This window comes from Zingiber officinale, chromosome 5B (assembly GCF_018446385.1).
Source record: "Zingiber officinale cultivar Zhangliang chromosome 5B, Zo_v1.1, whole genome shotgun sequence".
NCBI classification, from domain to species: domain Eukaryota; kingdom Viridiplantae; phylum Streptophyta; class Magnoliopsida; order Zingiberales; family Zingiberaceae; genus Zingiber; species Zingiber officinale.
This window is the reverse complement of record NC_055995.1, coordinates 117,516,270-117,543,299: the sequence shown is the minus strand read 5'-3', so window position 1 is coordinate 117,543,299 and position 27,030 is coordinate 117,516,270. Positions and strand designations below refer to the sequence as shown.

Below are 27,030 nucleotides of genomic sequence, written 5' to 3'. Positions count from 1 at the left end.
AAATAAAATATTATAATTAAATATTTTATCAAATAATTTATTTTTAATTATTTAGAAAGAATTAATCCTACGCATTAATTACAGGCTCCATCTTAAAGTAAATTTAAAAACTCAAACTTATTCTTAAATTAAAATCTCAAACCTTTTCTACATTATCATAGAATCTTTTTTTATTAAAATTTTTAAAATGTATCAAAGGCTTTTTTGATTAAAATTTTTTCCATCATAGAAGCTTTTTTTATTAAAATTTTTTAATTTTATAAACCTTTGATAAAGTTTAGGAGATGCTCTTAGGCAATTAATTTAGAATGCAACAAGTCCGTATTTTTTTATATATTTTATAGTTGACATTCAATATCTGACTTATCCGATTAATTTCGAATGAAACACGTGTCCTTTTTTTTCATGCGCAAAGAGATTAAAATTTCCCCTCGACCTTCAAAAATCTCCTCACTTTAAAATCAAATTGGTTGCGGCACCAAAATACCATTATTTTAAAAAATATATATATTAATTCCATGATAAAACCGAGCTTAATTCCAGTACGACCAGTTGAGAAATGGTGTTTGCTCGTCGGCGAAGAAACCCGTGCACTCCTTTCCCTCGACGAACTCTTCCATCTTCATTGGATGATTCTGGTAATACTGAATCCCTCCTCCTACTCCAACAGATCTGGTCGTACTCATGTCCAGGTTCAGCAAAGGCGGTTCCGGCGAACCGGGGAGGTAAGAGATGATGCTGGCTGTCGCTGACGCCATGTGGGTGGCCGACGCCGATGACGATATCCCTCGCGGGCTGCCCTCGTCGTTGAGCAGGGCGTCATTGAGGACAGCGCTCGAATCGCTGTCCCACGACCAGTCCTTGCACGCCAGCCCCGGAGGAGAAAGTTCCTTCACTGCCAAAGTCGCCTTTTTCTCGGCCTCCGATGCCAATGGATCCTCCTCCGCCAACTTGTGCTTCAGTTCCTTGATCTGCATTTTTATCGATTGGCCAAGGAGTCAAAATCCCCCTTTGGAGCATTTCCCCCAATTTGCAGAGTGCAAAATTAGGGTTTTTGGGTTACCTCGACAAGCAAGGACTCCTTGTCGCGGAGGAGGGCGTCGCAGTCGAGGCTGAGAGCGTCGTGGCTTGCCTTGAGGGTGGCGTAGTCGTGCTCCAGATGCTTGGTCTTCCACCGCGCCCGGCGATTTTGGAACCAGACGGCCACCTGCCGTGGCTGAAGGCCGAGCTCCTGCGCGAGCCTCAGCTTCCGTTCCGGTTCCAACTTGTTATCCACCTCAAAGCTGTTCTCCAGACCTCTCACCTGCTCCGCGCTCAGCCGCCGCTTCTTCGCCCCGCACTCTACGCCACCGCTGTATAACTCCTCCATACTGTCTTCCTCCTCCTGCCCGTCTATGGACGACCGGAACATGCTCCTCTTTTCTCCTACACCAAGCACTTCAAGGTTAGAGAGCAATTACACTCAAAAGTTTCAATTTTTTCATCATTTCTTAGCTCAATTTAGCTATTCATCATGGAATTTATACCAGTGGGGATCAAATAATCCGAGTAGCTAAATGACCTCTTCATGCCGTCACAGCTTAGTCGATGGCCTGAAGAGGTTTAGGTAGTTCTCAAGAAGCAAAGAGAGTCGCTTTAGCTGTAAGGACTTGGTTTGGTGCTCTCTAACGGAAGAAGGGAATTGGGTTGAAACCTAACAGCTGAGGGAACAGCTTTGTGGGGAACCGAGGAAGAGGAGAGGAGGGTGGTCCCTTCCATGCCCCCTCTTCTTTCTCCTTCTGGTTCATATCATCTCCTTTAGAGCCCATCAATGGAGAATGATCTCTCTGTGCTCTGAAGCTTTAGGAAGCTTGCTCATAAATCAGGCAGATAAGAGGTTGGAGTCGACAGAGATGGATAAGGGAGTAGGAGAATTGCAGAACAGAAGGCAATGGGTTGCGTGCCTTTATAAATAAAAGAGATGTGTATGTAACCTTTGGTTGTGCTTGGGGTTAAGTTTAGACGGACACGGGTTAAGATGAGACTTTGGAGTGAAATGAAATCAAATGAAATGAAAGAAGGCTCAAATGCATATTCATTTGCTATTCCTTCTACCCGTGCAGATGAAGAGTTCTGGCAATGTAATTTTACATTGATTTTGTTTTTGCATATGGACCCAGTCATTCATGGACTTGGAACTTTAGACTTATAAGAAATAAATTACACCATTAGTATCTGAATATTTTAACTAAATTATTCAAGTAGTGAAATTTTAGAATTTCATGATTTTGTTAACTAAACAGATGTTTTTATGATAAAACTTGATGTAAATGCCTAGCACGAGGGTTTTGGAGTATTAATGGTGTAAATGAGCAGACAATTAATTAATCCACGCTGTCAATTAAATAAATATCTTGCTAAAGTTGGCTTAATGGCATGTTAGTATTTTAACGCTGAATGAATAAAAAAAAAATGAGTGATGCCAAATTTAGCTATAATATATGAATATTGTGGTAGATTTAGAGAAAATTTCCCGAGGCTAAGCTAAATTTAGATATTAACCTTTTCTTAGATATAATGCAACATCAACAACAAGTCTCTTTTTAACCGATTAATTGAGATTCTTATTTGTGCTAGGGCAAAATGTCCTTGGTGATTTAGCTATATGTATTTTGTCATGGGACCGGTGATACTGAGTCATTTGGGGTGAATGATATCACCTTTTCTGTAATTATATGGGTATTATCGTTGAACTTTAATCTATGTGATTGATCTAACATTGAACTTTAATGTCATTTACAAGGGCACTTCAAAGGTTACTAAAAAACACTTTAAGCTAGCTAACAACAATGGGCTCCATGAGCACTGTTTTTGCTAGGTAGATCCTCTTTGCACTATCTCTATTCTCTAGTACCCCACCCATATTTATCAACCCAAAGAAGGAAAGTCATGGAGATTATTTTTAAATAAAAAGTTGTCTTTTTAGAATTTTTGGAACACTGGTTAAAACACATGTTAGTTAATACTCTTTTATTATTAAAGTTATCTTCTCAGTTTCCACTACTAAAGACGACTCATTCAACGATTGTTGAACTGGCTGGTTTTAGGAACACATTCCTTCATCGTGGTAAATTATGATTCCAAGATTCTACTTTGACGTTAAAAGAGCAGTGCAGAAAAGGAGCAACTAAACAAGTGCATGCATGAAGCATTCATTCAATGGAGGCTTTGATTATAATAAACCGTGTTGCCCCACCATATCAGTGGTTTATGGTGGCAGGATCCCATGCTCGCCCATTGTGAGCCCATGCCTTTATCGAGGTGCATGATTGGACAGTCTTAATCATTTTCTCTTTGCCTTTGTTAAATGCTAGCCCTGCAGCCACGGCGGCCATGACTTGTAATTCTGGATGTAGCAGACAATCACAAGTGACGGTGGCATTAGCCACACTGATGAGTATATGTTCTTAATTTATTCATTTCCTGAGTTTCTCTTATACAGCTTTGAATATGCAAATGGGGACAAGCAATACAAATTAAATGATTTAATTTATATAAAGTTTTGACATGCTACATGGAGTCAATAGAGTTAAATTAATACAGGAACCAAATCGCGTTCAGGCTGATCGAGCATTTTTGAGTTTTTTAATGCCTTGAAACTTATACCTGCATCGGTCACCCAAACCGGTGAACATCAAGGTTTTGATGGTCTTACTACTTCCACGTAAGTTTTGATTAGTCTTCTACATTTATTGGAATAATGGACTACTGTACTCGGCGACTAACGTCTGTCTGGTTCTTCGTGGATGATGATCTGTTGTTGTTCAGGCCAAGACACCAGCTTTTTGCTGAAGCAGCCTTTAATCTTATAGCTTCCACCTTACACCTGTGCATCTACAATGGCAAAGTCTAGTCATAGTGGAATGAACTCTTTAACATCATCCAAAGGCTTTGATTCCCATTATCATCCAAAGGTGATTGATTGATTGGGAAAGCGATTCCCTTGTGGTAGAGCCTACGGCAGCACCTCACCTAATGGATTCCTGCACATAAGGAAGAGCCACAGGAAGCAGATAAACAATGAAGGAAAGGAAACGAAGTGACGAGGTGTGCTATTAGTTTTGGATGGCGTTTTCAGTCATGACCAGGAAAGTCCACAGGGATGTGGATATTTGGACTTTATCTTGGGTGCTGGAACTTTAAAAGAGCTATGAAATTGCAGGGCCTGTCACAGTGGCGTAGTGATTTTCGGCTGGGAGGAGGGATGGTTTTCAAAAATTTTAAATATTATTATAGATTGATCTTTATCATTTAAAAGTCTACAATTTAAGGTGTTGAAAATAATTGAAATAATAATTCTTTGATCCCCAAAGTTTAACTATGATTTAAAATTAAAAAATCATTTATAATTTTACTTTTTCATAATATTTAACATTACTACATATATGAAATTTTTATTACGATCTATAAATAATTATCCTAATTAACAATCTATTAATTTATTAAGTTTATGTTTTATAATTTTCCTTTAACAAAGCATAAATAAAAAAATAATAACTTACTCCTCTTCTAACAGCTGTTTTTGAGAAAAATAGAAAGAGGAGAGTTTTATCTTCTATGTTAGCAATCAACCTTGATCAGTTTCAACAAGTTCGGTAACGATACAAAAAGAGCAAGTTAGGGGTTATTCTTATGATACCAACAAAATTTAAAAAAATATGATAAGAGAAAGAAGATGTGAGGGCTGAAGACTTCCTTTGTTGCTGAAAGAGAATAGTAGTTGATGTTATATTTCTTACTTGCTGGAGAAGAGAAAGGAAAAGAAAAGAAAGTTATTGTGATTAAGAAAAGGAGAAAAAAAAATTATAGATTTATTATCGTGGGAGAAAAAAAGATAAAGAAACAAATGGGGGGAAAAAAAAAGAGGAAACAAAAAGAAGGGGGGGGGGGGGGGGATAGGTAAAGGAGTGGCATATAGTTCTGCAATGCATGTGTTAAAGGAAAAAATGAATGAAAGAACTAAAATAGAAGGTTCTTGAGAAACATCATAATTCATTTTAAATCAGTCAAATTTATTTAAATTTTAAATTTGGTTTGATCATAACGGGACTAAATCAACTCCAAATTAATTGAGGAGGATGGATCCAAGGACAATTCTAAACACGGACAGACACAAAAATTATAGCATTTGGCTGGTGATTAGTCTTGTGCAGATTATTACATTTGAAGCAAAACGGTTTCAGCAACAGCTACATGAGAGATGCGACTCAATTAGCAAAACGTTCTGGATCTGAATATTCAATGAATGCAAGATTACACAGCTTAGAAAATTCCACAAACACTTGATAGACGGTAAGCAGCATCTAAAATTTTATGCACAAGAGCCTACAAGCTAAGAGAATGCAACTGAATCTTAGATTAGAGGACACAGCGTCCCTGAGGGGAGTCTGTTTAATGCCAAGTGAATCTAACCATACAAATCAACATACTAAGGGCATCGCTAGCTAATAGTTAGACTACTAGGGTGACAATTTTATTGTAATAGGATAAATGGTCAATTTTCAATAGACACATACTCTCGGTAAAAAAAAAACTCTTCACGCCTTTTATAATTTAGCGGTCGAATATAACCTGACCGTATAATATAATTTATCTCTATTTACATAATTTAAGGACGGACGGTTGGGATAAATATAATTATTTTTTATTATAATAATTAAAATTCTAAATATTTTTTTTTTATAATTTCTAATACATTACATTATAGACATACAAACCTATTACTCTTTTTCACAATTAAAAAACCTCTCTATAAATCTTAAATCTCATTATTAATTAATCACTAGCTCCACCATCCATAAAAATCAAGTTTGAATTTTCACTATTATTTTTTAAAAAAATCTCAAATCTCATGTCCACGGTTATTTAAGTTTTTTCAACTTTTTTGTTTGATAAATCTCTCCAAAAAATTTGCATTGAAGTTGCTCATAGTTGGAACTATAAAATTTAATTTTCATTTAAAATAATATTAGAATTTATGATATTTTTAAAATAAAAGAATTTTAAATATTTTTAAATTATTATCATCTCACTTCTTAATCATTAATATTGTTACTTTACTTAATAAAAAAAAAGTATGGTCTATATATAGAGGCAGATCAAATCTTCTGTGCCCAATTTTTTTTATCCCCGTGTCCCCTGTCGATCAGACGGACCAGATTACATCTTAAGACATCATGACATCTTTAAGATGTGTACAATATCCTCGTGATGTGCAAGATATCCTTGAGATGTAATCTGGTTCGTCTGATCGGTAAGAGGACACGGGGACAGAGAAATTTGAGGATAGAAAATTTGATCTTAGAGGACGCATGAGGAAGTCGGGAATTTTATTTATATTGGGAGCTGAAAATATGTATTTACGGTGAGGAAGGGTGACCGTATCGGGAATTTTATATTGGGAGTTTTGTCTTGCGTTAAAAATTGAGGCAGGGGATGGCTGTCGCGGATGATACCAAAAAAAAAATATTATATGAAAGAGACAAAACTTTTAATATTTTTATTCGTTTTTACCATCCGATTACTTCTGATTAGTTCCATCTCATAATTTTTTTTATTAATTATTAGGATAAATGAAAACAGTACATTTGAATCACAATGAATGCTCTGTGTTTTTAAATTTCTCATAAATAATCTGGCATTTTGTATATTATGGGGGCACCTGGTGAAAATGATTGATAATTACTATCGATGATTTAAAAATGAAGGGCGAATTTTTAAATAAATAAATAAAATGAATACTGATATACTGAAATCCAGCTGACTCACTCGTCCACTTTCAAGTAACGTACCAATAACGAAATGGGTAAGACGTGAGTAATCAAACAAAGAGATTGCGGAAGGCATGGGTGTTCATGCTGGACCGGATGGGTCTCCCCGATCGTAGGCCATCCCGTTTCTCTATTTAAATTTTAAACCCCACCCCGCCGTTTTTGAATGCGGCAACAGCTGCTTCTCGCCTTGGCTGCCGGCTCTTCGATACCAGGAGACGAGGTATGTTTTGTTAGGCTCTACACGTTGTTAGTTTACTGGAAGAAAAGTTTGAAGATTTTTAGGCTTTGCATTTGTTCTCGTCCGGAAGGTGAGTCGGATGAGGACGGGTCTTGCTGTGCTGAATGTTGACGAAAAGTCGTTGAGATGCTGAGTCAGTAAGTTACCCCCTGGACAAGTGCGCACGAGCGGTGGTACGAAGGGAAGAAAGGTTCAGGATGATGGCGCTATCGCTCTGCACACACTCAGACAAGTCATACGGTTGTTAGAGACCAGAAATCAGGGAAAAAGTCCCGGGTCAGACCCTCCGACGCTCAAGTTCCTGGGGAAAAAGTCCCTTTTTATACTGCAACTGAGGCTTCTGGAACCTGGCGAATGTCAGGGAATATCGGGTGTCAAGCTCTGTCTGGCGGTGATCGACACGTGGCTTTCTCTCATAGGCCGGCGGAGAAACCCAGAGGAGTAGGAGCCTCCCACTGTTAGAATATTCCCTGACATGTGATGATTGTTTTCTGACAGGTGGTTACGATTCCTTGCAGGCCTATTTGTCATGTAGCGTCTGGCCCCCCTGACCCCCCCTTCGTTTGTGTCGTCCAAAGTATGTACATCTCGACGATCTATTGATTCCCGACCTGCACCCTGGGTCGGCTTCTCGACCTGCACGCTGAGTTCGCTCCCTGATCTGATTTCGTTTATTGTTATCCATAGTATGATCATCCCGACTTGCACGTATGATCCTCCCGACCTGCATGTTGGGTCAGATCTCTTACCTGTGTCCGCCGACTTGCATGTTGGGTCGGATCTCTGACCTGTGTCCATCTGTTGTTATCCATGGTATGACCGTCCCGACCTGCACGTATGATCCTCCCGACCTGCATGTTGGGTCAGATCTCTGACCTGTGTCCGCTGACCTGCATGTTGGGTCGGATCTCTGACCTGTGTCCATCTATTGTTATCCATGGTATGACCGTCCCGACCTGCACGTATGATCCTCCCGACCTGTATGTTGGGTCAGATCTCTGACCTGTGTCCGCCGACCTGCATGTTGGGTCGGATCTCTGACCTGTGTCCATCTGTTGTTATCCGTGGTATGATCGTCCTGACCTGCACGTATGATCCGCACGACCTGCATGTTGGGTCGGACCTCTGACCTGTGTCCATCTGTTGTTATCCATGGTATGATCGTCCCGACCTGCACGTATGATCCTCCCGACCTGCATGTTGGGTCAGATCTCTGACCTGTGTCCGCCGACCTACATGTTGGGTCGGATCTCCGACCTGTGTCCATCTGTTGTTATCCATGGTATGATCATCCCGACCTGCACGTATGATCTTCCCGACCTGTACGTTGGGTCAGATTTCTGACCCGTGTCCGCAGACCTGCATGTTGGGTCGGATCTCTGACCTGTGTCCATCTGTTGTTATCCATGGTATGATCGTCCCGACCTGCACGTATGATCCTCCCGACCTGCATGTTGGGTCGGATCTCTGACCTGCATCCGTTCAAAGTAAATCATATTCGTTATATCCATCTGATCCATAAGCTGGTCTTGAGACACCCTCAATCTCTGGTTGCACCTAACCCTTGTGAGCGATCCTCCATTAAATTTTGTCCTGGGAGGGTCGGGTCCTTTTCCAATTCCCTTTAGAGACCGGATCCGTCCCCGGACCCGGTCCAACTTGTGAATTAGTCGTTTGACCAGTACCTCACTTGAAGTTTTGACTTTGGCCACGTGTACCGGAATCTTGACCTCCTTGTAATTCTGACTTTTGACCCCCATGGTGACATTGCGACGGAGGCAAGACTTTTGACCTCCAAGCTGGCTTAACTTTTGACTAGCCACGAGGGCTAGATCTCTGAACTCCAAGTTAGCATAACTCTTGACTCTTTTATGGCTTTGACTCCGTGTCATATCATCTCACAAACCTCACATCGATGCACCGTATATCAGCATTGATTTCGGGGGAGTTTGATGTCGATTCGATAATGTATTTGAGTAGTTGTTGAAGTTATAAATTGATCCCGAGGGACGGACTATGAGTGATGATGTCTAAGATGAACGTAATTATCTTTTTATTATAATTGAGTAACTATCACCTTTTTACTATAATTGAGTAGCTGTTGAACTTGAGCTTTCTGGTTTCTAGCTGAAGGTTCGCGACTGGCGATCAGAAAGGACTTCTCTGTGTTCTCCTCCGTTCGTAGTCAGGATCGGCCATCGTCCTCGGTGATATTCACCTTCTCTCGTTTTCTTGAACTCTGAAATGCAGCTCGTTGAAATCCTTAAAAAAAAATATGAGCTTGAGCGTTCCCTTGATCATTCAATTAATTATGGAGAAACTGCTCGTGGTCTTGGTGATCCCGCCGTTCACTTTGACCGCCTTCGCTTTTCAACAGAACAAAGGAACATTGAAAAGAAAAAAAAACACTAGAATGTAATAGAAGGAAATCTATAAATAGATCCTTTTGTTTTCTCCAGCGTAACTGTTAATTAAGCGACTCTAACTTGACCATGAGCAGGTATCAATGTTCATCAAAGCGATACAGCTGTTTCAAAGAACATAAAGGGTCGTGCAACAACTCATTCACACTAAATCAAAGGAATTTAAAGAATGATATCTTGAAAGCAACATGCTTTGCTCTCAATGAAGATAGTGGGTCTGCAACTGTATCAATGTCTGCCGAGTTCGACTTGCTACGACGACATTGCACCCCTATGGGAGAAGATGGCATACTTCCTGATAACTTTTCTGTCTATGATGATGAACCTGATTTAGATTACCCTACTGATGGCTTTTCCTCTATTCCAGAAGCAATTGAGGACATCCGGCAAGGCAAGGCAAGGTTTGCGTCCCTACTTTTGTTCCTTAAAATTTTGTCTGATATTGCTTTATTCGCGCAGTTTGTTATTGTTGTTGACGATGAAAATAGACAAAATGAAGGAGATCTTACAATGGCTGCATCTCTGGTAACACCAGAGGCAATGGCCTTCCTAGTCAAATATGGGACTGGAATTGTGTGTGTAAGCATGAAAGAAGAAGATCTTGAAAGATTAGATCTTCCTCTCATGGTCTCAAATAAAGAAAACGAGGAGAAGAAAAAGAGTTAAGTTAGTAGAACGAGTCTCGGATGCTCGATTACCCTTAAAGTGGGCTTCTGTTCAGGCCTACTGCTATCATTCTGTTGTTGATGGCACGGAACACATTGCCATGGTTAAAGTAAGCAAACTCAAAAGGCAAAACAAAATCTCAGTTCAGCTTCTTTTTGACTCTTTAGATTGCCCTTTCCCCCTGTACACAGGGAGATATTGGAGACGGCCTGGACATCCTGGTGAGGATGCATTCTGAGTGCCTTACTGGTGACCTATTTGGATCAGCTACATGCGACTGCAGCTGTCAGCTGGAGATGGCCATGAAAATGATTGAAAAAGCCGGCAGGGGTGTGCTGGTTTACCTTCGAGGGCGCGAAGGAAGGGACAGTGGACTTGGTCACAAGCTTAGAGCTTACGACTTGCAGGAATATGGCGTCATTGCACAGGTAGAGGATACAAACTGTCGATGCTAATATGGTGTCATTCCAGTATTTGCTTCGATCTTATTCTCTAGTTCCTTGGCACTGTTTTACACATACAACTACTGTAGTGTCTTCGTTGCCATGGTTTGTGATCCAAAAGTTAACTCATTCCTTTCTCCAGATACTGCAAGACCTTGGCGTTCGATCGATGAAGTTAATGACGAACAACCCTGGCAAATATGCTGGGCTTAAAGGCTATGGATTGAGCATCACCAGCAGGGTTCCTTTGCCAACTCAGGTAATTACAGAGAACAGAAGTTACTTGGAGGTGAAAAGCGTTTAATTGAGCATGTGTATCGGTCGGAATTCAATGGTCATGTCATTGCAAGTGAGCAAGCAACAGAACTAACAAAAACGATGTGGCCTCGTTCAACAGAACTTCTAGCCATGCCTATCTATATAGATAGAGATTTGCCAACAGGAGTTTGTTTCCCTTCCACCTTTCTCCTATGAATTACATGCCCAAGATATTGCCTCTATAATTCGAATTGCTAGATATGGTATTTTTCAAGTCAAGCAGCACATCAATTCAAAACTTATGCTGCAATCTAAACAATGGTGGTATCAGAATTAATCTAATTGATAAATGTCTCAGAAACTACACCTGCTTGTTGATCTTGTGTATCGAAACTTGGTTGATCATGCCATGATGTTAAGGGAGTGCAGCAGGAGGAGATGTCGATACCGGCAACCTCCATCGCATTGCAAACCCACTCTGGTACATCACCCTTGGGGAACTGCAAGTAATTTACACAGAAAAAAACCATGTAATTTACCTTAATCACAAATAAATGCATCGATGAGAATTTTTTTTTAAAAAAAAAAACTCAAAACACAATAATATTATCGAAAAAAGAGACTAGTTTAATTTTCACACTGGTTGCAGTGAGAACCAACCTGGGTCTGTAGAAAACCCCTCACAAACCTGTCGAATAGAACAAGAGACTAATAAATATATCCTGACAATTTTTGGTAGACATGATTCATAATCATAATTAGGAAAGAAAACTAGTGGCAAGATATACAACATACTCTGGAAATCGCCCTTCGACTATAGATGTGTGGAGGTTCTTACTAAGCTGCAGGAATAAGAAAAATTCTATCACATCATAAGAATTTATAGTGCAATAACAAGTTTATGATTATTTCGTAAATATGCCTTTACCCTCATCATATATGATAAATTATGATAAGATAGTAGCTGGGAACCCATAGCATCTTTTGTGACAAGACCATGTAAGTAGGCGCGTGTATAGTTTTTACAGACCTGAAAGAACACTAAATGAATATGGTAGATAATAAATGCAAAGTTTAATCAATTTTGCTACTGCACATTTTGAGAAACCTAACCATGCATGAGCATGTCAGATCAATAGGACGTTCATCATTGGCCATGGCTTGGTTTTTCAACTTCAAGATTCCCTGTGTAGGTAAAGAACTTGTATTGTCAAAGAATAGTCAACATTAACAAGAATTATGTATTTTAGTTAGTAGGCTAACCTCAGGAACCAGAGCTGTGCCAAATCGAGCAGTTCGTGTGGGATATACACAGTCATACATGTCTGCACCTAAAGCACTGCAAACTACAATATCCAGTGGATACCCAACACCCTGGAAAGTATTTTTCATAGCCAAGTAGTAAAATGCATCAGGCAGAAAAGATAGGGCCTTATACAAACAGTAATCAGAATGATCAGACACAAACTAAGCATGCTAATCCACACGAACAAAGTTCTGTTTCTTTAGGATGAAGAAATAGATGCTTGAGTATGCTGATTCAGAATGATGTGCAAGTGGAGGAAGGTCCAGCCTAATATCATCGACCATGAGATACAATAAGATTAAATTGGTGTATCCATAGTTCAAAATTTCAAACTAATCTACGTCCTCCACTGAAACGTCCTGATAGTGCTCATATTGTAACATCTTTAAACCTCAACATATGATGCTTGAAGGTCATTGAATAAGTCATATATTGTATCATGAATTCGAACAAAAGATTATTCAGAGCTGAAAACTGGATATTTTGAAGGTTTGAGATAAAAACAGATCTTCTGACACTTCAATTTACGGGCAGTTAGAAGCACACTGTCACTTCAAACAGTGGTCATCAGCAAACTATATTAGCCCATTCAACCAGGACGCATGCACCAGAATTTTTCTTAGGATCTTTAACAATGGAGCCATATCAGCAGAGTTTTATAAGGTGAAATAAGAAGTGTTTTGGATGTTAGAATTGTTTGGCGATGAAGAAAGAGTATGAGTCCACAACTGTACCATCACATATCGGGGTTTGTCTTCAGGTAGTGAAGCAGTACACTGTGCAACAACACGCCAAAAGGAGTCTTTATCTTCACCGCCTACAAGACCACCAATAGCATAGCTGTCCCAATAGGAGGTGAGATTAGCCTTCTGTTGCCAGCAAAGTTAAGAAACATAACTAGTTGAATAATTCAAGCCTCAGCAAGTTGCAAAATAAGTGAAATACTTTCAATCGTTATGTGATTAGTCAAACTGATGCAACCATACTACTCATAATGACTAAAATGTTCATTAGTATAGTTGGTTCACTGATATTTTCCATTAATATATACTGTTTGATGTAGCTTTTATTTCAAGGAATTTCATAACAAGAAACAATCAATGGCAATAATAACAATCTGAAAGAAGCTAAACATGGATGATGTTGGCCTACCCTGGTAAATCGCGGTCCACCAAACCTCTGACACATATATCTCTGGAAATAAAAGCATATTAGTATATTGTTAATTGCTCGTAATATCTCAAAGACACCATATGACTCACCGTAAAACAGGATCTAATCCTCCTTGCACAATTCCAAATAAATTCTGTACATCAGGTCTCTTATGAGCTGCCCTTAAAAATACCCAACAGACCAGAAGGAAAATAACAAATTACGAACAGAATGGAAACAATATATTATTGTCAATGTACTTAGTCCAGATGCAAAGACAGATTAATGCATCGAGCAAAATACAATTACTACTACAATGTGCCATATACAAATTAACCAATTATATGTTCCTACTGTTTCTATTGCAATATAACAAAAGTAGCATTAATGACATACTGATCTAATAGATGGAATAATATATATAGCACAATTCATGGCTTCAAGCTACAATGGAATATCAATGTGTATGTACATTTATTGTAATTCTAAACCCTATTAACTATTTTGTAACTAATGATGAATGACAGAACACCTGGCACAATCAAACAACGGATGAATATTAAAGTGTTGCCTTGTTTCCTAACATATTAAGGAGAATCAGCATAAAGAATTAGCTGGTGAGATTCAAGTTACCCAATAATGGAATACTAGATTTTCCTATCTTCTATGCAAATGAGAAACTTGAAAAATGCTAGTAAAAAAGTAGCAGCAGCATACACAAAAACACTAGCGAGTGGCGACTTTGGTCAAGAGCTAGTACACATGCAAGGACAAATGGGTCAATAATATCACAAGGTAGAGGAAGGAAGAAGTTTATGGAGAGGAAGGGAGGAGAACATGGAGACAGAAAGTAAAATAACTCTTACACTCCTAAAAATTCTATTAGCACAACCAAGCACGTCTAAATTGTACCCCCAATATAAACTTAGGTTCAATCTTAGAAAAACATATTTAAGAAGCTGAAATTAAATAGGATAACATTCAGCATCTAACAATTATTTCTTTCTTGGTAAAGATGTTGGTCAACAAGAAGACACATTTGAACTTGGAATTACCAATAATCAACAGATGCATTCAATTTGACACCATGAATATCATCAAAATGAAGTAGACATAAAAAAACATTAATTAGACCAAACTCTTTCAATGAAATGTATGTTGTGCATGAAAGAACCACATGTAATCAAGTTGTCCATACCGGATATGCATCTATCAATCCAACGAAGAGTGCGATACATAGCTTCCTCAATGCGTGGACCAGTGATGGTAGTTTTTACAACATCATCAAGTGCCATGATAATATCAGCTCCAATCTTATTCTGCAAATATATATAACATGAAAAGCATAATTTTTCATGTAAACTTGAAGACTATATCAAGCAGAAAGCAATGAGAGTATGTGCCTTTGTAGACATGACAGAATGCAAGAGAGTATAAAGTGGGATGATAATTGGGCAATTATTTCTGCAATTTGTAAGTTCATCAGATTGCTGACTGACAGATAGTCATAGATCCTGATAAATTTAAAGGTTGTTTAACTTGAATTTCAAGGTGTCATACTTTGTAGTCACTAGGTTATAAACTAAACCAGTGTCTTAGGATCCTAGAGCAAATGTTGGCTGCGTGCACATAGTTAGATTACAAACTTTGAGTTCCACGTAACATGAATATATGCACAAATATATATGAAGCATTAGTTTAAAAAAAATTGCAAATGCATAGACATAGGCCAACTAATTTTGCATACAAACACTTTGACTGCTTGTATAAAGGTACCAAAAATATGATAGAATAACTGAATAAATCTACTGATTGATAGAATAGTGATGACCAACAAGTATATTAATTCCATAGCAAAGATGCTCAAAAGCTTAATTAAGATCCAATGTTACTATCATACAAAAAGGTCGCAATGTCATGGTGAACTATCTCATCTGCAATCTTAAGAGACGGCGCAGACTGCTCAATGAGTATGACAGAGTTTCTCTATATTTTTATGATGTATCACTTGAGGCTATACATGAGGCTCATGCAATGTCTGTAAAATAATGACAAGGCTAAAATCTGGTTGAGCTCATGTCTTTCTAAGTCATCAATCCAACCTACCCAACAAGAAAGAGATGCCACTTCCATATATGACCCAAGTACAATGCAAATACAACCCTTCAGTAGACATAAAACCTACAAACCATAAACAAAAATCTCAACAAATTAACCCCTTAGACAAAAACTTAGAAAAGAAACAATCAACTATATGTAATCTAATCAATGGCAAAATACCACTGCATACAATCATAGATAAGCCTAGAAGACCAAATATCAAAATGCTAGAATCAAACTTAACACTAAAATTAATGCACCTTCAAGGATGATGTTAAAATGCAATAGCGAAGTCCGCAGTTTACGTACTTGTATTTGGATAGATTCTTCAGGTGTGAGAAGCATTGGCTTTCCATCAACAGGAGACTGGCATAAAGGGTAAAACAAATTACATCAAAACAAATCATGAAAATTTTCTTTGACTTCAACAGCATAGGTGGACTTTGGTGAGCTAGCACACTACCAGAAACAAATAACAGGATTACTTTCTTAGTATAGTTAATGAGATACCTCATTAACTACAAGTACTTAATATCAACACAGCAATAAAAAGAGGCAAAGAAAAACATTATTCATAAAAACTTTGTAGCTGCTGAGAAGATACACAAATCAGAGTCCATATTCCTCACAATTTTTTTACATAATTTCTAAATCCCATGTGTTACAAGAATTTCAGATCCTTGAATATCTTCAAAAGTTTGTAGTATGGGTTTCTTCAGAATCCATATACAGATTAAATATGTTCAGCCTGAGTGATTTTATACAAGGGATATTTAGATATTTTGTGTTGTAACTCATAGAACCTAAAAGTGCTAAAACACACCCTTCGAACAAATATCCAGATTCTGACTCTAGAATAGTGGATTTTTGGAGTGAGGTTTGGATAGTGGAATTCTGTGGGCAAGATTTCTAAGGCAGGATATTAATTTAAAGGTATTTGGCTATATGCCTATGAGATTTCAGTACCAAATGTTCTGAATACATCAATGTGTATTGAGTAGCAACATAAGAAGTCATTCCGTATGTTTTCCATAATGATTAAGAGACAATCAGCCACATCACTACAAGTATATATTTTTGCATTGACCTACAGGGTCCATACTCATTATAGTGCTTTACATGGATAAATCATGATAACAATTCTCATGCTGGATTAAATATCAATTAACAAATAAGCATTGGCATCCAAGTAAAAATACATGATTATCATGTAACTTTTAATTGTCACCTGAAATGTGACACCTTGTTCAGTAATATCTGCCAAATGCAATAGTGAAACCTGGAGAGAGAAAGTACATTAATCATACAGTTGAAATATCAAATCCAACATAATCAAACTAAAGATAAAATGAAATGCATATTCTGCCATATCATGAACTAGAAGTGAAATTTGACAAAACAACTAGCAATAGTCCTCAGAATAATCTGGACAGTCTACTGCTTGGGGAAGGAGAAAACTCTAGTAACTCTATGAACATTGGATCACACAAAATTCCTTATGTCCTAGAATACTTAAAAAATCGCCCCCCGAGGGTTGGTGTGATGGTAAGCGGACGGACGAGTTTCCCAAACAATGAGGGTTCGATTCGCTCACAGCGCAAATAAACGTCTACGACGCTCGAACCACTCGTGATGCTGGACCGCCCCCCGTGGCCCATCTGCACTTCCTGGGCCGGTGGGAAACTTCCATAGGCCAGGTCGGCCACCTCCTTATTTATTTATAGAATACTAAAAAAAAGTCAATTCTTGTGAAGGCTGCATATTTTAATGTCATAATACCATTCAAAATATCCAATTAATCAATGATCCATAAGTTGAAGAGTTCTAGGAAGCCAGTCATACCTAATGTTGTGCAATCAGCTACAAAGTTTCAATATCAAAGCTTTGTAGGTTTAGCATTCACTGCCTAATTGTTGTATTGATTGATCAATTAGAAAATAAACTCATAGTGAAGTCAAGCTGCTTTCAGCATGGATGAATAGATATTCAAGGAAGATTAATATGTAAAAAAAACGCTAAAGATATGTTCACGTAGAGCCAAATATTACTATGCTTTAGACTATTGCCACTTAAATTTTAACAACTAATTGGAACTGTTTAAAATTAGGAAATACAAAATTACATCTTGCTGAATGGGCATGTTAGTAGCATTCATTTTATAAATTTTCATGGATGTTTAATTGAATCATTAGGGCAACCCGGTGCAAGAAGCTCTCGCCAATACGGGGTCTTGGAAAATGGTCTATTGTATGGAACCTTACCTTACTTTGCAAGAGGCTATTTCCAAGACTCGAATCCGTGACCTCTAGGTCACACGATAACAATTTTACTGTTACGCCAAGGTTCCCCTTCAATTGAATCATTAGGGAATGAAAAAAATTGATCATATTAATGTCATGGAGGAATAAGACTATATTAATATTACTGAGTACAGCTACACATAGATTTTAAGGAAGAGAAGAAATGCCAGTAGCTGACACCCAATAGATGGGAAACAAATTATTTGTGATTGTATCATGACCACTTAGTCCTATTTAAAGAGTGCTTACAAACTAGAAAATAAAATTAGCATTTATCTTTGCAAAACAAACTTTATTTAGGTAAATCAATAATTACAAAAAGATCAGGTGGAGAGTTTCATTAGGCCCCAGCAGGTATGTAAAAAACTCATGAGCACAATCTTAAATATATTTCTCATTACTAGTTATAATAACGTTATAAATGATTTCAATAGAATGTTCTTGCAACTTGGAACAAGTTCTAATATTTAAGGATGCATGAACATCATATGGATAAACATGTAAATAAACGCAAGAGCAATGGTAGATTAAAGAAACCAAATAGGATTCAAAAGCAGATGATATCATTTCAACTTCTTGATTACCATTTGAAAACCACCCGAGTCAGTAAGCAGTGCTCTTTTCCAGTTCATGAATTTGTGAAGACCGCCCAACTCATCTATCAGCTCAGCACCAGGACGAAGAGCAAGGTGGTAGGTATTACCAAGTATTAATTGGCAACCAATTTCCTCCAGTTGAATATTAGTTAGACCCTTTATTGTACCTAAAAACAAATTGAAAAACATAGACAAGTATATGATACTATTTACCATATGTCACATATCTTTTATACACCAAACAGGATAATGTCACAGAGCTCAATATTATGCCATAAATGGATGACACCCTCAATATAAATCTTTTACCGGTATTGTATCCTCCAAACTAGAACCTTTGTAGTATGATATCAGATCATTACCAGAAGTAGCACTCTTAACCTTGTGCTGGACAATGAATTTATTGAATGATATGGAAGCAAGATTTAGTTGTTATGCTTTCCTAATCTATTTTGGTACCAAATTAATATTCAAAAGGAGACAAGTTGCAGAGTTAGAATCAAGTTTTGATTTAGTAAATATTTGGTTGCTAGACACAGTATATTCTCCTCCCCAAATGATCCTGTTTATTTATAAAGTCATAAATTTGACTACAACTTACTATGGGTAATTGGGGTTCTTAGTAACTGCCTATTACTAGGTTTGTTTCAAAAGAAAAGAGAAATTGGACTGAGAATTATTCAGAACCAGAAAATAGAATGAGCATGCATACTAAAGTCTTCCACTTCCTCTGCATAAATAGCTTTTGAATCATGCACCTTAATCGGTGAGCAAATTTATTCAACTCTGAGAAGACAAGGAGATATAAAGAACTAGAGAACACAGTGCAATACCATAAAGAGACACATAAAGGCTCCAGCAAAATCCAAAATATAAGATTGAGAAATACAATCAAACCTTAATGGGGACTTTAAAGAAAAGCAATTTTTAGAACAAAAAATCTCAAATCAGATAAAATTAGAGTCAGCTATAACAGGAGCATTAAGGAATTCACTTCACTACTTTAAAGCGTCTTACCGCAAGTTATGTCTAGTCTAGCTGAAAAGGATATCTACACTAATATCATTCCAAGTTAAATGCAGGAAAAAGAAAAATTATACAAAGATGTCTACACTAATATCATTTGAAGTTAAATGCAGGAAAAAGAAAAACCATACCTTGAGTCCCAACAGGCATAAAAAGTGGTGTCTGACATATAAAGTGAGGGAGTGTTAATTGTGCTGCACGAGCTCTATTAAACTTTCCCAATACCTGAAAATATAGAAATTTTTTTGCAGGTCTGGTCTCAATGAAAAATAGACTAAAAATGTATAGGCAACTCTATGTCTGAGCACCGATTTGATAAAGAAAGGATTCTGAGAGAGCATGCATAAAAATGATGCATTCAAGATAATTATCAGCCGATAACATTGGGCCAAATCCATTATCCTATGATAATTATCTAAGACCCAGCTCATAAAGATTCAAACTCCTGAAATTCAAAGCAACCAATAAGCATATTTTCTCCGATCAGCAGGAAATAATTATTGACTCTATACTGAAAAGAGTAGCCAAAGATTGATCACACTGACTTCCTATTCAAAAATCCTTATGAAAATTATGGGTAAGTATAAACATAAATATTTTTCCCATAATCATCAACAAGATTAATAGGAGATTCTACCTCTAGGCATACAAAAATCATCTCGATTATAGTATTGAACAACACTGTCAACTAATGAGTAATACGAGTGACAGAACGCCAGGCGTAACAAATACAGGTATATGTATATCTTTGTACCTCAAACTTAAGTGCCATTCGCAGATTAAAACAAACACGCAGAAGGCTTCAATCTGCGACAATATTTCAAGTAGTTAGCACTTGAAGACGCATCGAGTAAAGTAGCTTGTAGTCCTAAAATTTGAAGAAAAAACAAACAGATCATTGAAAAAACATATTTTTTTCTATGTTCGTTGCACGGAGGTAAACTAAAGAAAGCAACGAAATCCAAAACCGCATTGCAAAATCAAAACAAGCAAACAGAGTATTACCGTACATCTGCAATCAGTTAACTTTAATTAATTTCGGATATAAATGGACCAAAAATGCGAATAATAAAAGAAAAAAGTGGAGAGAAAAATTCAATTTTTCAAAAAAAAAATCAGAAATATTATCGATCCACCAATTATCAAATGCGAGTACAAGAGAGGAGGGATCGATAAGGCTTCGAATAACTGATACGCAATCCAAACCTTTTGAAAAACGACGATGGGACGAGCAGGGAAGCCCTATACCTTTGCCTCCCCTCTTCCTGGCGGGACTTCGAAGTCCCTTGCGGCGGCCAAAGCGAGCGAAAGAAGGGATTCCTTTGGCGAACAACGGCGCCGTAGTCACACTTGGGGAGCGCCGTGGGAGGGAACATCTAGGCCGTTCCTACCGAGATTAACGTTTCTGATTAAACTGACTGATGTCTCGGTCGCCGGCCCATGAAACTCTGAAAAAGTCAACCAACAGACCAATGAATGGGATTTGGTTCGTTGGATTCCATTTAAGGAAAAACGAAACATTTCGTCCTTCCATAAATTTTCTTATTTTTCAAAATATTCTCAAATTTTATAAATCATCAGTCTTCAATCTCTGATCATCCTCCAATCTCATGGTCTTGTTATACGAAGCAGTTGCGTCAACTTCCTGGGAGCAAAGTAAAAGAATTAAAAGCAATAGCTGGTGGCTGGTTTCTTACTTCTTGATTCTTTGATCACGTTCGGAATATGAGTCCGATAAAGACATGATGAATTAGTATGGACGTTGATCGGAGGGAGCAATTGAGACATCTTTCTTGTATATGCTTCTGAAAAGAGACTTCCACGTGGTGTTGACGGACGACGATGTTTAAGCCGATGGTGCCTAAGCTCTGCGCACACTCAGACGAGCACACGGGTGTTAGAGGTCAGAAACCAAGGAAAAAGTCTCCCGAACAGATCCTCCGACGCTTAAATCAAGTACTTTTTTCCAGAAAAACAATATACGAAGCGGAAAGAAAGTAAAAGACAAGTGTGAATATACAAGAGAGCGTCCCTGCGCAAGGAAAAAGACCTCTTTTATATGGCAGTGCATATCTTCTAGAGCCTGACTGATGTTAGAGAATGTCGGATGTCAGAATTTGTTGGGTGCTGGAGGACACATGACATCCTCCTATAGGCTGAAGGAAGGTTCCATTTACAGATGATTACTGATCGTTAGAATATTTCGTGACATGCAGTAGTTATTCTTTGACAGACGGTTACGATTTCCTGATCTTGTTGTCTTGTAGCGCCTCTTGTCCTGACCAGGTATGAATAGAGCAGCTCGAGATGATCAGTCGAGTATACCATCCGGCCAAAATTGTGAGGGTCGGGAGATGTGGAGAGATCATCCAAGAGCCGACCGAGAGTTAACTATCCATGAGTTAGTTTGCTGTGTGCACCCAGCTCCGGTACAATCATGTCGTGGAAGCCTGACCAGTCAGATCCCGAGCAGGTATTTCCCTGACTACCTACCTAGATGTCCCCGACCTCGGGTTCCTATCTATGACAACCCGACCGGGAATCAAGTGGCTGGCGTCTATTTCCTTTTTTCATACCTGTTAATTGTCATGTCCCTTGACTTCTGACTGTCACGTTCCTTTGACTTCTGATTGTCATGTCCTCTTAATTTTTGATTGTCATGCCTCTTTGACTCCGAACTGTCATGTCTTATCGGATCCCACCATCACGCACCGTATCACTTCCTTTCAGAGGCAAATAGAACTTTTCCCAGTTGTTAATTCACTGATTAGAACAACGACTGAATGGCCATTTTATTGATTCCACTTGTTTTGAGGTAAACTTTGATGCAGTAAGCGGTTCAATTTGTTTATGGGTTGCATTTCAATATTGCTTCAGAATAATCCATCTCGATGTACTATTGATGTAGATTTTGGAATCAAATTGCCCAACACAATGAATTGATCTGACCACAAATTATTAAGATGGGCAAGTCCTCCAATGGGCTGACCGGCTGGTCGCGCCGGTGCCCACAGAATTGTCCATGGACGCAGACAAGAAAGAACCACAGAACCTTTAGGTTTTACTGCGTCTGCCACCGTTGGCAAAGCAGACGACCTTGTAGGTACACGAACAAGTATATAACAGAACGCTATTTACAACCCAAATGCCTTATCTTTCCATAGAGAAGATGGTCCTTGCTCTGCTCCCAGTTCATTTTGCCTTTTTACGTGTCAGTGCATATCTACATATGGAAACTTGATGCAATCGCCCAACTGCTTCGCTTGTTTTGTCTAATTAGTGCAGTTCTAACATTTACCACCATATCTTCACCTCGATGCAGTAGTTTGTCTTATTGGTTAATATCTTTCAACTTACTTCGCTGTGGATTTTGTCATTGTTCTTAAGACAATGTTTCTTGGTCTGGGTGACACTGCCCCTATCTAATTGTTGCTTATGGGTCAGTTTTCTCAGATATGTGTAAGCGACAGAAAATGACTGCTCCTTTTCATGTATTCTTGATTTTTGTGCCTTATGTATTAAAAGAAAAAAAAAAAGGAATTTGATTGTTTCGACATACGAGTTTTGGTGAAAACAGTTCTAAAGCTAGTTCTTCCTGTTGTAACAATTGGCTGAGCCTAGGTTGTCCTGTATATAACATAAAGCCTGGTCCTGATACTTCAAAATTCGTTTTCATGTTTAGGACCATTATGGGGAACAGATGCTGTGTGAATTATGAAGTTGGCATACACTGCATGCTGTATGTCGAAGAAGAAAACAAGGATGAATTGCTAACAGGAGCTTATCCAAGATTGCATATATATATATATATATATATATATATATATATATATCCGCAATATAGATTTATAGATTTATGCCATTTCTTTTTTACATGTTCAATACTGTCAACATTTGAAATCAGCCTTGACATTGTTTAACGTAACGTGGTTGGCTTCGTGCGCCAATTTTCCTTCTTTGAAAGTAAGGATGGAGACAGAAAGCTCCAAAGATGTTCCACAGTTTCATCCTTTTGTGCTGTGAGAGGAGGACAATGCCATGTGAATATGTTGGTCGAATGCCCTTATTATCTCTAATCTAGCTTATAACTGCACTACTTAGAGGAGATTAATGCATCTCGATTGTGGATTTTTCTACATAAGTTCACTTGTAAATTTAGAGTTATTGGGAAATCTTTTCCTTTTAATTCTGAATAGGCTACGAATGAACATGACTAAGAAGAGCTCTCTTTGGCACTCATCATCATCCTTCAAATGAGCAATGTGATATATTTTTTTTTCTCTTGGGAGAGGGATATTCTGATTTATATTTTCTTCGGTATATAATATAGCAAATAACAACGAATAGAATATAATTCCCAGCTATCTGGGTTCAGCTGTATAGCTATTTGTTTCTCAGGCTATATTTATATACAATTCCATTAATCTAATTTTGCATTTTTCATTGCAAGTGGCACCATGTCCTTCCAAATATCCTTTCAAAACAATCAGATTGTGAACCTCACAATCATTCAGACAGCACTAAAGGTATATCCAATATTTCTTTTGGTCTGACCTTGGAGATTTAATTGTCGCATCAGTTTTTGGTATTTTTATCTGGACCACCCTGTGAGAGATTCCTTTTGAACTGTCAGCACACTGGGCTGAGCATAAGAATTCTCAGATTCAAGACTTTCAATGCCTTGAACACTTTAAAATTCAGATATTGAAGCACTAATTCTAGCCATTTGTGTGATCTATACTATATAGGCCATAATAACTTTCTCTAGAATGCCTAAAGAGAACTAACAGTATGTTTACTTACATAATAATAACTTCTAGACAAAAGTCCTTTAAATCTCTGCACCAATTTAGGAATAACATCAGATGGAAAAGTTCTACGTCTAATATATTATATTTAAATTGTAAGAATGAGTAGTAACTTTTTGTTTCTTCTAGTAAAAGATAGTATTAGTATGAAGTAGAAAGGCTTTTATGTTCAATGAATGTTATTTTTCACATTTGCTACTTTGTATAAGTTAAAACTTGCTACAATTATTAAAATTTCAAACTCTTAGCTCACTGCAGCACTCAACTTGTTTATGCAGAATCAGGGCCATGAAAGATGCCAATGTGCAGGACAAATGCTCAGAGTACTTGACTTACAGTTACAGATAGGTTCACTGCTATTAAGAGATTCCTTTTCTCCACTCTGCAAGGAAGAATATCATCAAATGTATATATATAGAGAGAGAGGCTGGAATTTGTGAGATTTTCTTGCATGTGTGGTCGATTTGTAAAGTCAATTATTGGTTCATTATCCAATAAAATGATTGCCGGAGTTTGGGACTGCCAATAAGTGTCCTGGAATACTAGTGTGACATGCTGTTACCAAAGACTCCCTGCCTTCTACCAGACCATGGAAAGAGGGAGGGGGGTCGATCACCAAGTTTTTAACCTTTAAATCCTTGATTCTAAGACCAGGCAGAGGCCCTCTTCCCAAGATGTGGACCAATGGTATGTAGATAAAGCTCAGAAGGTTCATCCTTTCAAGTCTAAGTTTATGGGAACCCAACACAACTGGCCACCCTGCTCAGCACACTGAGATAACTCCCAACAAGATACAAGATAGCTTTTTTGCAAAGTGATCAAATTGCTTCCTCCTTGGGCTATATATACTATTCATTTTTTTTGTTCTTTAGCTCTTAGTTTTAGTGAGCTCTTACATCAGGTACAGCGCCAGTTGACGGAGAACTTTAGCTAAGCTTCTCTTGGATTGAGCACATTTTAAGCTCAGTTTTCACATTGATCAAAAGAGTTCCTTTTTCACATTCCAAATGTTCAAAACAGGAATCCTGAACAAGCATTTGGAGCTAAACTACTACAGTTAAGATATTACCCTAAAAACACAGTTACATGGTACGGTCAAAGGCATCCTCCCTTTGAATCTTTCCAAGTAGCTCATGGACTGCTGTTGCAATCTCGTCCACTGAAGTCAATTGGCATTCATTTTCCACCTGCAGAATTCACAACTCCATTAACTGTCAGCCTAAGTAGTAGCCAAAGGGTGCAATAGGCCTAACTGTACCTTTAGGCTGAAGGAATAAAAGATTATTTCATCAATGGTGGTGACATTGAGGTGAAGCGTGGTCAGATTGAGGTTCTGCAATCCTACCACCAACTTCAACAGCTGCTTTGGGCGCCGCGGTGAGAGGACCTTGAGGTTGGCATGGCTGTCCACCATGGAGACCTCTATGTCTGGCGCAGGCACTATAGTCTCTCTGGTTTTCTCATCGTTGGTGAACTTCGCGCGTCGGTAAGAGTCGGATGAGCACTGGGCGAAGGTGAACAGATCGGCAAAGGGAGCAGAACCAGCTCGCTGCTTGATTCTTTTGTGAGCTTCCAGAGTCTGTACTAGCCTTTCGAGCTCCTTCACGAAATTTATTGCCCCTCCAATAATGGATGCTTGATCACTCTGTCCAAGAAGAATTGAACATGCTTTTAAGCTTGAACAGTTGACAAATTTATGGTGAAGCACAGGGCCCGTCAGATGTGCGTGCCTATATGTGGGGTTAGCTATCATGAACATTTGTTCGTGACAGCATCATGGAAGTTCCTGGCACTGTGCACGAATTCTGTTCAGAGACACGAAGAATGCCCGAGATCTTTGGCCTTTGTCCTTAATTACTAACAGATGAACAATGAGCAGGTCACGATTTGGTTTATGACAGTAAGAATGTTGGCAATGTAAGAGATCAAAGAACACAAACTACTATTGTCCTCCCTGGCAAAACAGCCTCAAATATGCGTTTGAGGAAGGGATTGGAGATAACTTTAATCCTATTTGCAGTTAAATTAAACAGGAGGAGAGATAGAAGCAAACCTTGTGCACATAGGAGGCCGGCATGAGTGACCTGAGCACACTTAGGTACTCGTTCATCTGTTTCCTCCGGTTGCGCTCCACCGCAATGTGATTCATCCTTTGATTTTCCACCTCCTCCTGGTTCTTCTGGCTCCTCCACCGCTGCCTCTTTCTCCGGCCTACTCCGGATCTCAGTTTGGCATTGATGGCATCATCAGTGGCGTAGGTCTCCAGCGATGAGAATTTGTCAACAATTTGCACCATCGAGGAGCAAGAGGTGCCCAAAGCCGCATTTTGTTCTAGTCCCCTGCCAACTTGACCACCTGCATTGCCTCCAAGGAACACAACCCCACTCTTATCATCTTCTTCCCCTGCTCCACCACCGAAGTCATAGCCCCAGAACTCCTCTCCACTGCTGAACAACTCCCTCATGGTGTAACCAAAGAGGTCTTGAAGGAAGACTACAGCTTCCAGAGCCATGTTTCTGCGAAGAGAGTACTATGGAGGAGGACTCAGGGTTAACATACAGAAAAAACAAAAGAAGCTTTCTTCCATGGGAGGATGGGAAGGAGTGGCTGGCGAAGTAGTAGGCTTTAAAGGCCTCAGTGAAAGAGAACAGAACAAGGTTGTCACGTGAGGTCAGGAAGGGAATAGGATAGCAACAGGAAGGTAACAAGGGAGTGTGGTCTGGCCACCCGGCTAGTTTGCGTGTGCTTGCTGTGTTAATGGCGTGGGAAGCTATGGTTGATAGTGAAAGAGCTAAAAAGGCAAGGAGTGCAAGAGAGATGCTTCTTTTATTCGTCTAAAATAACTTGGTTCTAAAGATCAGATGAAAAACAAAGGTGAAGAAAAAAAGAAACCTCAATTACG

General features: G+C 38.5%; 3 protein-coding genes, 1 long non-coding RNA gene and 1 pseudogene across 6 annotated transcripts; 2 read left to right on the top strand and 3 right to left on the bottom strand.

Annotated features, from left to right (window-relative positions):
* Window positions 1–470: 470 nt before the first annotated feature.
* LOC121985513 (homeobox-leucine zipper protein HOX20-like) lies at window positions 471–1,929 on the bottom strand. Its single transcript, XM_042539015.1, has 3 exons — window positions 1,527–1,929; window positions 1,064–1,425; window positions 471–971 (listed from the first exon to the last, which is right to left on the bottom strand). The coding sequence occupies exons 1-3, from the start codon at window positions 1,567–1,569 to the stop codon at window positions 534–536; spliced, it is 843 nt and encodes a 280-aa protein (XP_042394949.1). The 5' UTR covers window positions 1,570–1,929; the 3' UTR covers window positions 471–533.
* Window positions 1,306–4,230, top strand: LOC121985514. The gene is made up of 3 exons (XR_006113200.1): window positions 1,306–1,444; window positions 3,087–3,703; window positions 3,808–4,230. It is a non-coding gene; the product is annotated as an uncharacterized LOC121985514 (long non-coding RNA).
* Window positions 4,231–9,361: 5,131 nt separating this feature from the next.
* LOC121986968 lies at window positions 9,362–11,056 on the top strand (annotated as a pseudogene).
* On the bottom strand, window positions 10,950–20,735 carry LOC121985512 (queuine tRNA-ribosyltransferase catalytic subunit 1-like). 3 transcript variants are annotated; one of them, XM_042539012.1, is made up of 16 exons: window positions 20,569–20,735; window positions 20,075–20,127; window positions 19,452–19,545; window positions 18,283–18,461; window positions 16,627–16,677; window positions 15,708–15,764; window positions 14,497–14,617; window positions 13,409–13,452; window positions 13,299–13,340; window positions 12,881–13,015; window positions 12,104–12,214; window positions 11,954–12,025; window positions 11,769–11,870; window positions 11,636–11,682; window positions 11,501–11,528; window positions 10,950–11,340 (listed from the first exon to the last, which is right to left on the bottom strand). In XM_042539012.1, exons 2-16 carry the CDS (start codon window positions 20,090–20,092, stop codon window positions 11,179–11,181), a joined length of 1,263 nt encoding a protein of 420 aa, XP_042394946.1. In that variant the 5' UTR covers window positions 20,093–20,127; window positions 20,569–20,735; the 3' UTR covers window positions 10,950–11,178. The 3 variants fall into 3 exon arrangements, with proteins under 3 accessions (XP_042394946.1, XP_042394945.1, XP_042394948.1); XM_042539011.1 differs by having other exon boundaries at window positions 20,527–20,733; XM_042539014.1 differs by having other exon boundaries at window positions 12,881–12,986; window positions 13,409–13,475; window positions 20,527–20,722.
* Window positions 20,736–25,103: 4,368 nt separating this feature from the next.
* On the bottom strand, window positions 25,104–26,802 carry LOC121987773 (transcription factor bHLH96-like). Its single transcript, XM_042541504.1, has 3 exons — window positions 26,182–26,802; window positions 25,387–25,773; window positions 25,104–25,315 (listed from the first exon to the last, which is right to left on the bottom strand). The coding sequence occupies exons 1-3, from the start codon at window positions 26,638–26,640 to the stop codon at window positions 25,211–25,213; spliced, it is 951 nt and encodes a 316-aa protein (XP_042397438.1). The 5' UTR covers window positions 26,641–26,802; the 3' UTR covers window positions 25,104–25,210.
* Between the last annotated feature and the right edge of the window lie 228 nt (window positions 26,803–27,030).

Excerpts from the sequence above, each read along its gene's own strand:
- LOC121987773 (XM_042541504.1), bottom strand. The coding sequence starts at position 26,640 with ATGGCTCTGGAAGCTGTAGTCTTCCTTCAAGACCTCTTTGGTTACACC. Across the intron at positions 25,774-26,181 it reads CGGCCTCCTATGTGCACAAG|AGTGATCAAGCATCCATTAT; the intron begins GTTTGCTTCTAT and ends CTTCTTGGACAG. Across the intron at positions 25,316-25,386 it reads TTTATTCCTTCAGCCTAAAG|GTGGAAAATGAATGCCAATT; the intron begins GTACAGTTAGGC and ends TGAATTCTGCAG.
- LOC121985512 (XM_042539012.1), bottom strand. Across the intron at positions 14,618-15,707 it reads AAGAATCTATCCAAATACAA|AATAAGATTGGAGCTGATAT; the intron begins GTACGTAAACTG and ends ATATATTTGCAG. Across the intron at positions 13,453-14,496 it reads GATTGATAGATGCATATCCG|AATTTATTTGGAATTGTGCA; the intron begins GTATGGACAACT and ends CCTGATGTACAG.
- LOC121985513 (XM_042539015.1), bottom strand. The coding sequence starts at position 1,569 with ATGAAGAGGTCATTTAGCTACTCGGATTATTTGATCCCCACTG. Across the intron at positions 1,426-1,526 it reads GGATTATTTGATCCCCACTG|GAGAAAAGAGGAGCATGTTC; the intron begins GTATAAATTCCA and ends TGCTTGGTGTAG. Across the intron at positions 972-1,063 it reads AGGAGTCCTTGCTTGTCGAG|ATCAAGGAACTGAAGCACAA; the intron begins GTAACCCAAAAA and ends ATAAAAATGCAG.